The sequence below is a fragment of the Henckelia pumila genome, chromosome 3 (genome assembly GCF_033568475.1).
Source record: "Henckelia pumila isolate YLH828 chromosome 3, ASM3356847v2, whole genome shotgun sequence".
Classification (NCBI taxonomy): Eukaryota; Viridiplantae; Streptophyta; class Magnoliopsida; order Lamiales; family Gesneriaceae; genus Henckelia; species Henckelia pumila.
The window spans coordinates 42,283,913-42,302,341 of NC_133122.1; the positions used below are offsets into that span (position 1 = coordinate 42,283,913).

The 18,429-nt window shown below is 34.4% G+C and overlaps 2 protein-coding genes across 2 annotated transcripts; one reads left to right on the top strand and one right to left on the bottom strand.

Annotated features, from left to right (window-relative positions):
* Positions 1-500: 500 nt before the first annotated feature.
* LOC140886882 (2-oxoglutarate-dependent dioxygenase 19-like) lies at positions 501-12,205 on the top strand. Its single transcript, XM_073293790.1, has 4 exons — positions 501-827; positions 913-1,148; positions 11,281-11,608; positions 11,689-12,205. Exons 1-4 carry the CDS (start codon positions 570-572, stop codon positions 11,944-11,946), a joined length of 1,080 nt encoding a protein of 359 aa, XP_073149891.1. The 5' UTR covers positions 501-569; the 3' UTR covers positions 11,947-12,205.
* Positions 12,206-12,247: 42 nt separating this feature from the next.
* Positions 12,248-16,386, bottom strand: LOC140886881 (BRAP2 RING ZnF UBP domain-containing protein 1). Its single transcript, XM_073293789.1, has 11 exons — positions 15,985-16,386; positions 15,393-15,501; positions 15,178-15,292; positions 14,918-15,015; positions 14,094-14,200; positions 13,726-13,972; positions 13,551-13,604; positions 13,194-13,337; positions 13,006-13,070; positions 12,741-12,795; positions 12,248-12,656 (listed from the first exon to the last, which is right to left on the bottom strand). The coding sequence occupies exons 1-11, from the start codon at positions 16,287-16,289 to the stop codon at positions 12,498-12,500; spliced, it is 1,458 nt and encodes a 485-aa protein (XP_073149890.1). The 5' UTR covers positions 16,290-16,386; the 3' UTR covers positions 12,248-12,497.
* Between the last annotated feature and the right edge of the window lie 2,043 nt (positions 16,387-18,429).

An 18,429-nucleotide genomic window follows, 5' to 3' on the forward strand; every position in this document is an offset into this window, starting at 1 on the left:
ATATATGTTTTTATACAAGATGCTCATGTGCTCATTTGAATTTCAAATAAAAATATAACATATGAACATCTAATATATATGAGGATCGGAAGTCGACCTACGTACGTACTAATCGATGCGTCAAATAAAATTAAAGAAGTTGCGTACTTCATACGTACTACTAGAGACGTACTAATTAATCATATATATATATATATATATATATTGACATAGTCGATATGCTTTTATACAAAAAAGCTCATGCGCTCATTTGAATTTAAAATAAAAACATAACATATGAAAGCCGACCTACGTACTAATGGAGGTGTCAAATTTAAAAAGTTCGACTCATATATACCTACCGGATCAGCTAGCTAGCTAGACTTCGCATATTGTATTCCATTATTTTTGCAAAAAGCAGTACATGTGGATATTTTAACAAAGAAATCTTTTTATTTTTTGAAAAAAAAATAAAAAAATAATAAATCCAATACTCCTCTGCAAAAAAAAAAAAATATATGTATATATATATATATCTGAAACAATTAATTCATCGACCAAAAAAAAATTCTCATATTTGGCGAGTATAAATGGCATCAAGCAACCTGAAACCTTCTAGCTTAATCTGCATCAAAAAGCTTTCAGAATCTCTGAATCTGACCTCCAATATTATACCTTCCAATTATGTCCACTTCGAAAATCCCACAGAAAGTACCACTGCTGTAGACGACCTCCAAGATTCAATCCCAACCATTGATATCTCCCTACTCACATCGGACGATCCGGATCAGAGGTCCAAAGCCATCCAGGACCTGGATAAAGCTTGCCAAGAATGGGGCTTCTTCATGGTAATTAAACTAATTCATCTTCGTATGCACATATCGTAAGTTTTTTTGGGTTTAATTTTAATCTTTTTTTTTTGTGGGAGCTAAGGCGGTGAATCATGGAATAGCAGAAGAGTTGATGCAAAAAATGATTGAGATTAGTGAAGAATTCTTCAATCTTGGGGAAGAAGAGAAGCCAGAATTTGATCCCAAGAATGTGTTGGAGCCCATCAGATATGGAACAAGCTTCAACACTGCTCGAGAGAAGGTTCACTGCTGGAAGGATTTCTTGAAGTTGGTTGTTCATCCCCATTTTCATTCTCCTCAAAAACCACAAGCTTTCAGGTATACATACAAATTCCTTAAATTAAATTATTAAGTTTTTAAATATGTTTGACAATATCGTGGAAAATTAAGATTTTGATCATGTTGATTTGTTTTATATTTTAGTCCGATAATTCATCAGGTTTGATTAGACGTGTTAAAATGGGCCAATGGGGCGGACTGACCCACAACCCATCCTACTACATCATTAGGCGGGGCGGGGTTGGTCGGCCCATCTTTTAGGCGGGTTGGGAAACCATCAACCCAACCCACCTATTTTAAGTGGAGTAACACTCCTATGAGACCGTCTCATTCGTGAGACGGATCAATACTACTCATATTTACAATAATAAGTAATATTTTTGGCATAAAAAATAGTACTTTTTTAATGTGTGACCCAAATAAGAGACCCGTCTCACATAATTAACCGTGAGACCGTCTCATGGGAGTGTTTGTCTTTTAAGTGGCGGGGCGGACCAACTCGGTGGGCTCACGTGTAAATTAACGAGTTTTTGCGGGCCAACCCGCAACCCACCACAACCCACCATTAGGCGGGGCGGGGCAGCCCATATTTTAGGCGGGTTGGAAAATTGTCAACCCAACCCACCAATTTTGTACGGCGGGGCGGGCCAACCGACGGACCTAGCCCATTTTAATACCTCTAGGTTTGATTTCCATCTATCAATTGGATTATTTATGTTTGGAATCACTAAATATAACTAATATTATTTATTTGATATTGCTGTTTTTTATAAACAAAATATATATTAAATGTTAAAATATATCTAAGTAAAATAAAAAGTTTTTGAGCAAATTGGTGATAAATCCCCAAACCCAAACTTGACTTTGCCCTAGCTCCCTACCCATAAGATTCTTTGCAATAGCTCCCTAGGACCACAAAACTTGAATATTTAATTGTTTAATTCTTGTACTGGATTTATGTTTTTTTATGCTTAAAATCTAAAGACTTTATGCTAAAATCTGGAGATTTTGTGTTTATTCATGGTACAAAAAATTCTTGTACTGGATTTATGCTTTTTTATGCTTAAAATCTAAAGACTTTATGCTAAAATCTAAAGATTTTGTGTTTATTCATGGTACAAAGAATTATCCGTAAAAATGGTATCAGAGCCTTAGGTTAATTATTCAGACATAATATTATTCGTTAATTTATGTTTTTTTTTGTTGAGAAGAAGATTTTTTTTAAAAAAGATGACTTCAAACGAAGGTTTGAATCAAGAGGATTTTATTCATATGACTCCTATAAACAAGTTAATCTATTCACAATAGATTACTTACAACAGGTTGTGATTAATGATCTTAATTTTGAAGAGATAAAGAAAAATGATTTCTAACTCTCAATTTTTAGAGATTATCCCAGATTCCTCTAAACTCTTCGGAGATCTTAGAGAAATTCAAAAGACGGTACAATATTACAGCAATCATCTGTATGAAATACCTCGGCAAATTGAAGAAATCCTTAAGAAACAAGAAGAAATTCTTGGAAACCTAAAGGATCTTCAAAATAAAATCATAAATGTAGAACACACTTCGGGTTCTAGAAAATGAAATACAGGAGAAAGGTTACCACTCTCATTTGATACCGAACATTTGTTACACCAGAAAAGTAAAACCAAAATGGTCCAAAAACCTTTAACCAATGATGATTAATCTTATAAAAGCAGTATCAGAGAAAAACACTATCTGATGACTATTTTAAAAAGATTAAATCTCGAGGATCTACAAGATCTTGCGGATTCTTTTGCGAATTTCAAAGTAGTAGATCTAAAAATGAATTCCCCTGAGGGTGAACAACCCATAGGGAATCCCCCAAGATATGTGGTTAAAACAAAAGAACCACATAGTGAGTTTCAGGTTGGAGAAAATTCACATCCAGCAGGAACCAGATCGAGAAGGAGTAAAATCCCACTCCATCAAACTACTTACGGAAAAACTGTTTTAGATCCAATGCATCCTTACGGGGTTATGTTAAACCTTGATGTTTTGGACTTTAAAAACAGAGAAAATCTTATAGATGATTGGACGTCAGCTATGAGAATAGCAGCAGGGACATTAGATCTCAATAAAGAAAGATTCATTAAACTTCTAGAAATGAGTCTAATGGAATTTGTTAAGATCGCATGGGAGATGACTATGCAAGAAACTAAGGAATTAATCTTAGCAGGAGAATCCCTCAGCGAGATTGGAGAAAGAATGACCACCCTATTTAAAGCACAATTCATAGTGGTAGACTATTTCAATAATCAAGATACAGAAAAAAAGAGAAGATATACTCAAGCTCTTTATAGCCTCGAGTTACATGATATCTGCTTAGTTGATGAATACATTATGTTATTCACTAAATACAGATGGAATTCGGGAGTCGAGGAAAATATAGCTATTCAGCTATTTTTTGCAAAAATGCCAAGTCCCTGGAGAGAAATTCTGATTAAAGAATATGTTCCAGGCAATCTTAATACATTGGCAAGACGTGCCTCCTTTTTGAAAAGAAAATTAGCAGAATGGTGCCATATGGCAGCATTACAGAAGAACTACAAGAAAATAAGGGGTATAGATAAGCGTACACATTTGTGTTGTAGAGAAAATGATCTTCCAACGATCATTGGAAACAGATCACAGGGATTTAAAATGAAGAAATTCAGAAATAATCTCTATAATAAAAGAATGAAAAGTTCTTGGAAACCAAGAACATTTTGGTCCAAACAAAAGGCCAGATCCTATAGATCAGGTAGAAGAAGTGGACCTACAAGAACATCTCCAGCAACAGGCTCATCACAAAGCAGGGGAAGAACACCATTAAGAAGAACTTTCAGAAGAACTCATACAAGAGCAAGTGAAAGTTTTAAGGATTGCAACTGCTGGACATGTGGAGCAAGAGGACATATATCTACAAATTGTCCAGAAAACGAGAAAAAAAGAGTTAAACTCTTTGAAGCAACACCAGATATGGATGATGCGGTCTTCTTTCAAGATCTAGTCCAAGTATATCAATTTGAGGATATCCCCTCAGATGAAAGCATATACGAAAAAGAGATATTGTTTAGTCGAGAAGTTTCTGAAGATGAATCAGAATCAGAATCAGAGTAAAGAGGAAGTGTTTCGCCATGAAACACATGAAAGTTTGGCTGGGTTCTTTAGTCAAACCACAATATCTCATAATATGGTCCAAAGGATTATGAGAGAAAATCCAATATTATAGAAGTACCAAGGATTTTCGGCAGGACAAGTTGAAAGAGTCTTAGGAAACCTAGGGCTAAGACAAAAAAGACATAATTTGATTTATAAGATATCCAGAAGGAAAATGATGATCCCTATGAAATTAACCAGTAATCAAATTGAAATGCAGTTAATTCCCTTTGAAGAAATTCGAGAAGAATTACAGAAATTAAAAGCAGAAGTAGCAAAGACAATGTCTTGGATTCATATTGGAGCAATCCAGATTATGATCAAGGCTACTTTTAAAGAGGGAATAGATTCACCCATAGATATCGTAGTATGCGATAAAAGAATGGGAAATATACAAGATGCGGTTCTAGGAACTATCTCGGGAAATTTATGTGCAGGAAAAAATGTGGAAGTTATTTATCCAAGAATAGCCTACAATTTAGCTGATAGAGATTTTAGTCGAGCCTTGACTTTGCATCAAAACTTCAAGGAAGAAAAGACTTGGAGGATTCAATAAGAATTCTACGAAATGGAAAACCAAGAGAATTGGATAAGGGACAATCCCTTAATCAGATTCGAGAACTCTGTTCACAGACAGAGGAAGAAGCAACAGTTGAAATTAGTAAGTCATTAACATAATTTACTAGAACGCATTAAAGAAGTAGAAAGGAGTAACCATACTCTACCTTCTGAGGCCTTAGGAAAACTAAAGGTAAATGGTCTTAATCGGATTACTGAGTTACAACACAGTCTGTTAAAAATGGCGGGGCCATTTAGTAATCCCTTTAAAAAATGACAACAAGTCTTTTCTCCATATACATTCCGATAGGGATGTTATATGAACAATATAAGGCTGAGTATTTTGCAGCTTATATTGACTCGGGAGCAGGAATTTGTACAGCAAAAAAAGGAGTCTTTCCTGAAGAATGTGAAGAAGAATTGCCAAAAATTGCTGGACGAGATTTCTCTCGAAGAATTTTAATTCTTTGCAAAGGAATAAAACAAGCACAGATCCTTATGGGAGGTACATGTCAAACACCTTGGTACAAGGTAAAAACACCACCAATCTATTTCTATGATACAGGAGCTGATATCCTGTTAGGAAATAACTTCTTACAAATGTTTAAGAAGTACACACAAGACACTGAGTCAAGAAGACTTATGTTCACTACAATTTGTGATCATAAAATTATCGTTCAAAGACTCAAGGTTGATTTTTTATCGACAATTGCCGATAATATTTCGCATCCAGCGTGGTGATAAAGGACAACTTTTTCACCCAAAAATGAAAGATCCAAGAAGGTTTGGAGAAACCATGTTGAAAATAACAACAGAACAAAAACTCCAAACAGAGGATATGGAGCTTCTCAAGGTAACTCTAAATCACAGAGATATAGAGTTAGAGAATAAAATATCCCTTGAAGATGCCAAAAAGAGGCTCAAAGAAAGTTACAACGAGCATACTTTGGCATGGTAGTATAGAAATCAACTCAAAGCCAGTCTTACTTTAAAGAAAGGCAAAGAGTATGAATTCGTCAGATATAAGCCTATCCCGATGAACATAACAGATCAAAGGGATATGAGAATGATTATCAAGGAACATTTGGACCTTGGTTTAATCAAATAAGGAGTTTCACAATATAGCAGCCCAGGTTTTCTGGTTAGAAATCATGGTGAAATAAAAAGAGGGAAACCCAGGCTAGTTATTAACTACCAAGGTATTAATAAAATCCTGGAGTTTGATGGATACTTCATACCGAGTAGAGAACACCTAATTAGCTGTGTACGAAATGCTAGAGTGTTCTCAAAATTTGATTGTAAGTCTGGATTTTACCAGATTCGAATGGAAGAAGGAAGTAAGAAATTCACAGCCTTCTCTACTCCACAAGGACACTATATTTAGGAAGTTATGCCTATGGGATTAGCTAATGCACCCCAGATATTTCAAAAAAAGATGGATAACCTTTTTAAAGATTATTTCAACTTTATGTTTGTTTATATTGATGATATTCTTATAGCATCAAAAAATATAGACGAACACGTTAAACACTTAGAGATTTTCTCTAAAATTTGTAAACAAGAAGGACTGGTTTTATCTGAAAAGAAAGCAGTCATAGCAACGAGGAAAATTGAATTCCTCGGTATTGAGACTGATGAAACTGGAATAATTCTACAACCCCATATTGTGGAAAAGGTAAAGAATTTTCCAGATAAACTCAAAGATGTAAAACAACTCCAGAGTTTTCTTGGAGTAGTTAATTTTGCAGGGATGTTCATTAACAATCTAGCAATGTACAGAAAGGTGTTCAGTCCTTTGTTAAAAAAGGATGCTAGGTTTATATGGACCGATGACCATACTAAAGGGGTAAACCAAGTAAAAAAAAATATGTAAGAATCTCCCAAAAATGGCTATACCCGTAGATGAAGATGATCTGGTATTATTTACGGATGCCAGTGACGATTGGTGGGAGCAGTCCTTACCAAGATCACTGCAGATGGAAAAATACCATGCAGATACTGTAGCGGTCTTTTTTCAGAATCTGAGGCCATTAGATGACATATCAACGAGAAGGAATTTTATGCAGTTAAAAGGGCTTTTAAAAAATGGCCATTATTTTTACTTGCTAAAAAATTCACTCTGAAGGTTGATAACACCCAGGTAAAATCTTTCCTAAAAAAGATTGAATCTAAACCTGAGAAAGCTAGGTTATTAAGATGGCAAGCATTATGTCAAAATTATATTTTTGATATTGTTATTATTAAATCTCATGAAAATATTCTTGCAGATTTCTTAACAAGAGATGGAAGGCAGTGACGTGGATTCCATCATGAAAATACAGAGGCATCTCAGGGAACACATTGGGTTGCTTCAAAACGAGTTCAACCAGTTAGCCATTAATGCTGAAATGGCCGGCAGGTTACAACAAGCTGATTGGATCAAAGTATCTAATCGAATTACAGGATGTATGCAAGCTCAAACACAACTATGAGCTGCTATTCAAGGGCCAATTATGAAGGCTATAGAGAAACCATTGGTTTCTCATAAAAAAGATATGCTAAAACCATTGGTTTTACAAGAACAATAAATACAGCCACCGATTGTGAAACAAGATGTTGAGGAATCTAAAACTCAAGAAACAAGTGCTAATCTATCATCAGCCTTTGATGATCTGTATGAAGCAACAATTGATGAGGATAACTCATCAAGTCAACCCTCCGCCTTTGGGGTAAAAGAGGAAGAGATCAATCTTAGGCCCAACACTGGCAAGGGCAAATCTAAGATTGATACTAATCCATCTATTATTTCTCCATTCCAGGTTTATCAACAAAGGTGGGAGAAATTGAATACAAGGAGTGAAATCAACCCGAACACTTGCAGGGTTGATGTTGCAGGAATATATCCAAGGGTTTGGCTAAAAAACAATGTCAATCCTAAAGATGTAAAACTCTAGTATGAATTTGGGGCTTTGGCCTCAGTTTATACAACATCACCAAGCTTCCCGGAGATATCACAGTTACCAAAATGGATCCAGGAAGCAGTCCAAGAAACATGGGCAAATAATGATCATTTGGCCAGAGGAGATCTGCTTGAGTTATACTTTTTCAATGCAGCTCCAGAACCAACAATGAAAGGATCACACGAACCCTTTCATTTTATCAAGCTGAGGAGACCTGATATAAACAGTCATAAATTTATCAAAGATCCTAAAACTGAAGAAATACCCTTGGTGTCCACTTTCGGGGAAAATGAGATCTCAACCAGAAGGGCATGGGGTATTTGGGTCTGTCTTACTGAGATGGATAAAATCAAGTTTCCATTCAAATTTTATCAGAATACTGTGAATGGATCGTTTCTGTTAAACACAATGACAGGAAAAACTACAGCATTTGCGGAAGAACTCTTCGAAAAGAAGAAAAATCTTTTGTGGAACAACAAGCTGCCGGGGAGTAAAGAAACTCGCCGGAAATTCTGTAACATGGCTCATATTGGACGATGGTCAGAGAATATCTGCTCAGAATGCCCAAATCAAAAGGATCCAGAATTTAGAAAAACCTTTAGACCCCGAACGGATCAAAAAGGTTTTTCCGAGACAAGCAAAGGTGGACAAGGACCACCAAAGATGCGTTTTCACAGGGGCCTACTTCAAAAGCAAAAGATGGCCCGACAACAATAAAGCAGGCATGTGAGGAGAATAAAGCCAAAAGAAAGTGGCAGACATGTGATTACTCCACTAGTAAAAGATGCCATCAATAATGGCATAAAAAATTCAAGACAACTGTCTCCTCCACTAGTAAAAGATGACATCAATAATGTCATAAAGAAATACAAGACAGCTGTGAGATTTCCTGAAATTTCTCGGTGAAACGAGTGGAACTACAGCTATAAATACAGGCATTTGAGGAAGCTGAAGATATCGATCATTCCCTTCAGTTTTCTTACAAATAAATTGTTGTAATATTTCTTTCTCTTTGTATTAAGTTTTCTTTTATGTATTTTAAGAACAAGGCTACTATGAGTAGCTAAACAAGTTGTCTTCTCCTCTTCAAAGGAGTTGATTTATGTAATAATATTATGTCTGAATAAATTTCCTAATTCTCTCGTTCTTTCATGTTCATATTTTATAATTAAATTTATATACCATACGCCTTAAGGTAGAAAACGAATTAAGGCTGTGCTGGGTGTCGTTGAAAGAGCTTGTGCAGAAACCATCTGTTGCGACTGCGTGGTTGGAGTGTGAGGAACACTTCGTAAAACTCGACAGGTATGACCCGACGACATTATGGTCAAAAAAATATTTAAATTTAATTCATCTTACGAAAGCATGTTGGACCCTAATCTGAAGTATATCGGCTGGAAACCTTGCGTAACTAATAGTCTTGCATGGCCGGGACTGGTTCGATAGGTATAACAAAGCCACGTACAAAGGATTAGTTTTAATTATATTTTAATTCAAATATGAGGACCACTAGGGAGTGAAAATAAAGAAAGGGGTGGGTAAGGAGTTAAGTTAAAGAGAAGTTTGGTAGTAGGGAGTTTAAAATAATTTGTCCAAAGTTTTTTTTCCCCAGTAGTCATAATTTCTTCAAATATAAAAAGAAGGATAATGTCATGTGTATATAGTATATACATAGAGGGTTACACTAAATTAGGAAAATATATTAATTTTTTTTAAAATATCTTTATTTTCAATTGTTTGTCTTTCTCAAAAAATTCTTAACGAAAATATTATTATTTTTTATTTTATTATTTATTGTGCAATTTTAGGGGTGCCGAAATTGAACCCAATCCGAATTGACAAAAAAATTATCGGATTAGGGTTTGATGTTTTGGAGGTTCGGGTTGAACCCAAAATATTTGATTTCTTTAATTTTTAACAATATAATTAAATACACGTAATAATAATCAATATATTTTGATTTAATTACATAAATAACAAAAATCCCATTTATATAGTTTTATATAATTAAATTCGAAAGTTTAATTGTACGAAATTTAAAATATGTTTACTACACAAAATAAAACTATTTTTAAAAATAAATGTTTAAGGGTGGTATATCGTATTGTAACGAAAATTAAGGTATAAGAAAATGTTATACCGATATCGTACTGAAACTTTTGGTATACCGAAATTTTCGGAACATATAAATAGCATACCGATCATACTGAGATTTTACAGTATACCGAAATTTCGATACGATATTGGCATATACCGTTTTATACCGAAAAAAACCTTATATTTTAAAAAATTTAAAAATTTATTGTTTATAAATATTATATATTTTTTCGTTATATCGGTATACCGGTATATATCGAAATTTTTAAATTTCATACCATTACCGTACCCAAAAAATTCAGTATCATTACCGTACCGTACTGAAATCTTCAGTATACCGAAAATTCGATATTTTTTCAGTAAGGTAACTTCGATATTCCAAAAATTCGGTATTTTTCTCAACCCCTATATTTTACAAAATAATTATTACATGTTAAAAATCTATGATACAATATACAATAATTTTTTTCCAAATATACAATATATATAAGTAAATATTTCTTATCTTAATTCTATAAATAAGTACAAAATTTTTTTTAAAAATTTCTCAAACCAAACCCGAATAAATCAATAGCGAGACCCGAACTCGACTAACACAATCAACTCAAACCTAGCTACATGATTTGATTTTTTAATTTTTTTTAACAAAATATTAATTATTACACATAATAATAATAATAATAATAATAATAATAATAATAAATATATTTTAACTTAAATACATAATAATAAAATTTCGTTTATATATGATTTAAATTTGAAAGTTTAATTTTAAAATATATTTACTAAAAAAATATAAATAATTATTATTTTTGTTAAACTCAGTAAAAAATTATATATATTTTCATTATTATTTTTTTAAAATTTTATAAAATAATAACTTTTATTGAACTCGGTAAAATTAATTCTATAAGTCATAGAATAAAAAAATAATATTTAGTGAATTTTTTTTAGCAACACAAAGAATTGTATGTTGAAAAAAAAAAGAAATTTTTAAAAAGTTTTGAGAAACTTTCCTAATTTTATAAAATATATAACTCTCTATATAAAACTTTATGTACATATAACATTATCCAAATTATATACATACACACGAATGGAAGGATTTGTTCGTTTCGAATAGTTTTGTAACTTTAAAAGTAGCATGTAAATTTGTAATCGAGTCTGTAATCAAACATGCATATATAGCATTTTTTTATTGTTGATGTCTTGAAACAAAGAGAAGTATTAATATGCCATACCTGCGTATATCCATTGAACCAAACCATTTGGAAAAATGAACTTTGGATTATGGAAACGAAAATAATATTGTGATTGAATATTTGGTTGGAAAAAAAGGTTGAAATTAAGATCAATTAAAATACGATATTGATCAAGTTTTTTGTACATATACTTGCTGCATGATATCCCAGGGATGTACTATCGGAATACTGTGCAAGAACACGGGCGCTGGTAGGTAAATTGGTGAAAGGGGTATCCCAAAGTTTGGGGCTCGATGACGGTGAAATGGAGGAAGCTTTGGATTTGGCATCGAGTTTTCAACTTTTCAGCGCAAACTTTTATCCGCCATGCCCGCAACCGGAACTTGCACTGGGCATGACACCACATTCTGATCATGGGCTCTTCACAATTCTGATACAGAATGGAGTAGGGGGGCTACAGATTCAACATGATGGCGTATGGGTTAATGTCAATGCCATCCCCGGCTCTATCTTGGTCAACACCGCCGACCATCTCGAGGTAATTGGTTGGATCTTTTTCTAACTGTACAACAACTCAATCGCCATGTGATTGATACATGATTGTTTTATCTGGCGTAGATATTTAGTAATGGTAAATACAAAAGCGTGTTGCACCGAGCTGTTGTGAACAGTGGAAGGACGAGGATTTCCATTGCCATCGCAAACAGTCCATCGCTGGACACAGTGGTTGCCCCTTGTCCAAAGCTTGTGCAAACAGAACTAGGATGTGCACCAGCATATGTCCCAATGAAGTACAAGGAATACCTTTTGTCCCAACAAAGTAGCAAACTTGATGGAAAAGCCAGATTGCAACAAGTCAAGGTCTTGGGTGGCTGATTCCGGATTCTGTATGGAATTATTTTCGTGTATTTTCAAATAAACTTCTGTTTGTAATTGCTTATATGATTCATAAAAACTCCTATGCGACAGTTCATGGGTCAATTTCTTAAACGGGTATCCTATTTGACTTGACTCATGATCCGTGAATCCCGTCTCACTGACTCATAGGTGACCTACTATATATAATCAGCATGTTGTATTTGTGGATCTGATCGATGGACTTTTAGGTTTACCAATGAAACGCAATATTAATGTATACGGAAAGATAATCGACCATATTCACAAGACCTTGTTTTTATTTACAAATTCAATGATCCACAAGTACGACTGGTACTCTTGCATGAGTTTTTCACTAGTATATGAAGAGACTGACTACAAAACATGATAAATTCCTTGTGGAATGAATTAGTTTGTATGAAACAGAAATTGCAATTTAAAAATCATTGCACTATTCTGTTATTATGCCACATGGACTCTACAACAAATGGTATAGTTGCTTCTGAACTTGTAAAGATTACCTCCGGGGAATCTGGAGATGGAAATGAAGTCTAATTTCGGCGGCGGTGGGCTTTTTTACGTCGTCTTGAATTGTCGGAAGCCATTTGAGTTGATTCCACAGGCAGCACAGTACCTCCTCTAATACCATCTGAATCTGTCATGTTTTTGAGTTTTCTTTGGGCTTCAAGATAAACCTTTAGGTCTCTAACCTGCAATTGAAATGCAAAACTTCTTACATCGATGGGTGAGTGAGGAAGCTGAAAGTAAAGAAGGTGAAGAAGCAAAACCAATACCTGTTCTTTTAAATCCGTTATTTTTTCATCCCTAGACTTGAGAGACAATCTTTCCCTGCAAAAGAACGTTTTCTTGAGATGAATCGATCCACTTACAAAGCCTTCAAATATCCAGGTTAATTTTTATTTCAATAAATGAAAACTTCTTGATTCTATCCTCGAAGTGGCCTTTCAAGAATAGATGGTTGTTCTAAGTAGTACATTACAGATTTATACCAAGCACCGAGTATTTAAGACAAAACTGAAGGGGGCGAAAGAGGGTTACCTTTCCTCCAGTTCCCTCAACTTAATCTGCAGGAGTTCTTGTTTCTTTGTAAGATCTCGATTCCTCTGAAACAACCAAAATTGAAGATACATTTTACATCAACATCTATAGGGATGCTATTTTCAGTAATCACACAAAATCACACTGATGAAATCCAAGAGTCCTGACGCAGAGAATTGGAAGCTCACATCTTCGACAACCTTCTTTTCCTCTCCATATTTTTCTAATTTATATTGTAAATCATGGGTCCTCGAAAATATGGCCTTTTCAACTGCTTTCACTATCGAACTTTCTTTTCTACTTTTCGCCTCTGCGAGTAAAGATTCATAATGCTGCAAGATGATAGAAGATAAAATCATCGACAAATTAAATGAAACTCGATAGGTTTCTTAAAACTTGTTTATGATTTATGAAGGTAACAGTCCACCCAATTGACATCTCTATGTGAGAATTAATGTTTAAATATCATAAACAACACGTTATTACAGCGTCGAGATAAAATTCAAGTCAATACTTTGGTCTCAAATAGTCTAGGCTGAACTTACTTGTCTCTGGATATCCAGCTGACTCGCAAGAAGACGGTTGTACTCATCCAGAATCTATCAGCAAAAGAAATAAAAACAACATAAAAATGAAATACATCTAAACATAAAGGTTACTAATCTGTATAATAAGTAGTCTATTCTGACAGGCTTGATACTATTTTGCTTTTAGATATACCGCTTCAGTTTTGCTGGTAATGATGGCACCACCTAGTCCATCCTCTTCATTATATCCATGAGAATCGTATTCGTCAACTGAACTACACCGCGAATTGACAATCGCTGCTTTCCCATCAATTTTTGAATGATTCAACCGATGAACATATTTGTCGCCGACATAATCCCAGATTTGTTGCGTTTCCAGTTCGAGTGAAAAATGATGTTTCTTGTCACTCCAATGTCCACTAGCATGGCCTTTTTCATACCTGTAGTGCCAAAAAAGTATAATTTCACATCAAATGAGACAAGATATGAACAATTAAAATTGGTCATGAACACCAATATTCAGAGCCTGAAATTAGAAATTTTCTAATGAAAAGATTTTACCTTCCACATCCAACAAAACCACAGATCAAACAGATCCAAAGGTTCTTGAAAGTTCCACACACAGCACAGGCAGGTTTTTCATCCTCTCGCTGACAAAGTCGACAAACCTGCAAACAAGATGGGACAGGAAAGACCACGAATATTTTGAGAGACAGAGAGGGAAGAAATTTGGAATTCATTTGGCTCTCTGGAATCACACTGAACGTGTTGGTTAAATTGAGCTCCTCAGAGTTCACTCATTCAAAAGAAAGTTACAAAATACTTATTCATGAATTTGTCACTCCTTCACTACATCTCCTATAAATTTAAGACCTGAGTTCAATGGTTTATCGCGTCTTTCTGAGTTTGATAGACTGCCACATTCCAGACTGCTTAACTATAATATCCCAATCACTAGTCCAACAAAATTTCCATATTATAGCATGTTCCAGCAACTCATTGATCTCATCCATTCACCCATTTTCCAGTCTAAAAACACGTTACAAAATTTATTTAACTGTTTAAGCAATGCAACCCAATGTGAATAGGATTTGTCACAAAACAACTCTCACAACAGTCCTAAGCCGAATTTAAAGAAATTTCAAGAAGTTGAAGAACTAACAACAGCAATACCACGTCAAAATCAACAGAGTCTTTTATAATTCCAATCTAAACACACCTAAAATTAAAGTAAGTTAATAGGAACATAATCAGCAGTAACTCGACCAAATATTCCATAGAAAAGTGAAGTTATTGAATGAACAATATGGTTAACACAGTATCACATCTGGAAAAAAGAAGAGATAAATAAATTAAAAGTACGACAAGAAAAATAGGTGACATACCTGGCAAGACAAGTAAGTCCACTTCGAAACACAAGCACATTGAAACGAATGGTCACACAGGGTGCTCTGTATTCCACTAGTGTCCGGATCTAATCTCTCTAAAATTTTCATCGAAAAGTACCGATCAGGAAAAGAGTCATTCGGTGCATCATGATCTAGCAAAAATGATGCCGATGCATATGACAATGCATAAAAGAACACGAAGATAGATGTGGGCATGCTAAAAATAAAATGATAAATATTAAAGCATGGTGAAGTACCGAGACAAACTGGACATGATGGCAATTCAGTGTAATCATGCGGAGGTACACAAGCAAGTTCATCTGATTCGGTATACTCAAGCGACTGGGAAAAATAAATATGACAAACTTCAACCTGGACATCACAAGCCGTTACACACCAAAGAAATAAAGTGAAACTGCAGTAAAAGCTGGTGTACAAGGGTGCTTGCTTCCAGCAAAATCAATTATAGTACCTCGGATGGCTTGAATCTCTTCCCATTGAAACTACAATAGAATCCATCAGCAGCTAACTGATTTTCTAACCATATTAACACACTGTACCTGTCCTCCATTCCTTCGTTCCTGGCAAACAAGAATGAACAAGCACATTACAAAAATTACTAACAGTGTAAACGGCCTATAGAATAAAAGATTCAATTCCACCAATGCAACATAGGAAAACGAACTATTAAGCTGAACAAATCAAGTTGTTGACTTGTTGTACACATGAAGTTAAGGTATAAATCATTGTACTTCATTCTCGCATAAAAGCTGTTGTCAAATGCATGATCAATGTCCTATAACTACACACAAGAACTTGTCTTTAACCACCATTCGTGGTAAGGCCAACAAACATGCAAGAATCCATCGATGTTTACACAATGGCATCCGTTTAAATTTCCATCTGAAATCCAGGAGAAACCAAAAATAGATATTAATGAAAATGGGTTTCACGCCATTTTAAATATCAAGAAAACGGCAACCCAGAAATGGAAAATATTCATCACTCGCATAAATGAGAGGCGGAGAGTACGAAAACACAATGGGCATAGAGGCATAACTAACCTGAGGAAGAGGATATCCGTAAAGCTAGAGAGGTCGGGCCCACAGAAGATCAGGAAATCATCCGAGGACATGTAATTGGGCACGGCCACCACAAAGACAAGGGTGGTTCGTATGCTTATGTTTGCCACCGTGGAGAAGACGGCGGCGGAAGGAGTCATTGGAAGCTGCCGGAAGAGGTGAGCCACGCCCATGAGTTCCGCTGGCTTCACATCTCCGTCGCCGTTGATCGCGTTGCCGGCGGCGAAAGTCACGGTGGTGCGGAGCTGTTGAGGGAAGTCGATGGTGTGGATTTTGAGGGTGAACATTATTCTTCCTTTGATTCAGAAACACTCCGGCAATCGGAAAAGATTTTGTATGTGTGCGTGATGATTCTGGTGAATCTGCTGAAGCATTTCTTGGAAATTTCTGAATTATGTTGTTTGATAATTATATTTTCAATTTAAACTTGATTAGAACTATTTTTGATTTTATATTGGCTTGGTTATTATAATTTTCAAAACTATCATAACCATATATTAATATTTCATGTCAAGAAGTAAATAATAAATAAAACCCTATTAACATTTTGAGAGTTAAATATGATCAAGGCACATGAGTCATGTACAATTTTTTTTATTATAAAACCTTAGTTTTATTATAATAATAATAATAATAATAATAATAATAATAATAATAATAATAATTTCTAATCTAATTGAACGAGCAAATAATAGAAACTAACTGATTTATTATAGGGAATTAAACCAAAGTAACCGAGATAAAGATTATGGATTAATATTTTATACCTCTTTGACAAATTTTAAAAGTAAATTCATGGGGGATTGACAAAAAAATAGACAATATTATCATATTATTTCGGAAATATTCGGATTTCGTTGATTAACAAATGACCCCACGTCTATGGAAACGAGTAACGATCTTAACGAAAAATACATAGTTTTTTTATTTTTATTAAAAAAGAAAGATTTGAGTCGAATATATAGTTTAAACTCGATTATAGTCTCTCGGGCAAGCTAATTAAGATCCTTTATGGCAAATTATAATGCCTCAAAATTCAAATATAGTAGTATTTGCAAGTAATTATAAACTTATTTGATATGGGATATTGAGGAAGAGTTGAATTGTAGATGACATTAAGATTTTTTATTTTATTTTCTGATAATTATGAAATCCAGAATCATTGTCATTCGGTGCGTATTGAATAAATCTCAAACTAACACAATAACATATAAATCACGCTAACATGATAATTCACACCTGACAAACTTGGTGTGATGCTCATTCGAGAAAGCGTGAGTAAAGAAAATCGAATTACTAAATCTTAACCAATGGTCAAATGTTTGATCACTCCACCAACTCAAAACCTCTTTGAGTTGACTCATTTATTATTTTCATAGTTAATTACATACAACACATTGATACTTGTAGTATTTTTTTTTCTTGTTTTTTGAACATGACTACTTGTAGTATCAGGATATATACGTTCAGTTATGATTTATAACATGATCATATGCACGGTCATTCAAATAGTTATCGGAGATTGTGTATGTTTACTCATGTGGGGAGTGATTTACAATTCAAATGAATTCAAACCTTTCAAGTGCGATTTTAAAATAAATGTTGGTCTGAAAAGGAAACCAATTTGCCCTAGCTAGGCTTGGAAATGAGCTTGGAGAGCATATGCATGAAGTAATGAAGAGAGGGTTGGATCACGTTGATGATATATGTTTAGATTTTTGGAGAAAATTGTATATGCGGGTGAACAAACAAAGGCTGATATTCGAGTCCAACGATGGGGCGAATCCAAGCTAATACGAGTCACAAAACAAGACCCTTCGGCCATTCCACAATAGGCTAGCTAGGAAGTTGAGGAGGCAGTAAAAGGGTAGATGAAGCATATATATTCCAGCCGAGACTTGGAATATTGACCATTTGAAAGAGAGAGAAGTGAGGGGTTGAAACATTAATTTGAGCCCATCTAGCTCCTACTTACTTAATTAACTTGTGTAGATATATAATTATACAGATACGGCAGGATGTAACTATATTCTTAGAAAAAATTGCAAATCAAAATATTTTCAACTTAATTCCCATTTGTTTACAAGGTGATCATGGCGTGCATCAACCTCACAATGCTCACAGGATTTTTCGTCGGGGACTTCTTCATAATCATTGATCGATTCCGTAAGTTCTATCTTAATCTAAAGTTTTGGATCTTGATTTGATATTGTAGTGAGTGATTCCAACCGTAGTCATCCCAAAAGATTGAGATTTGGAGTATTGAGACATGATATATATATATATATATTTTTAAAAAAAGGTACCAAGTTGTTTGCATGCATACATAAATACGTACAAAAATCAGATGTTGTGCAAAATGATCACATTAATGGTTAGGTTAAAGTGAGTAAAATCTCCGTTCAAAAAAAATAAAGTGAGTAAAAT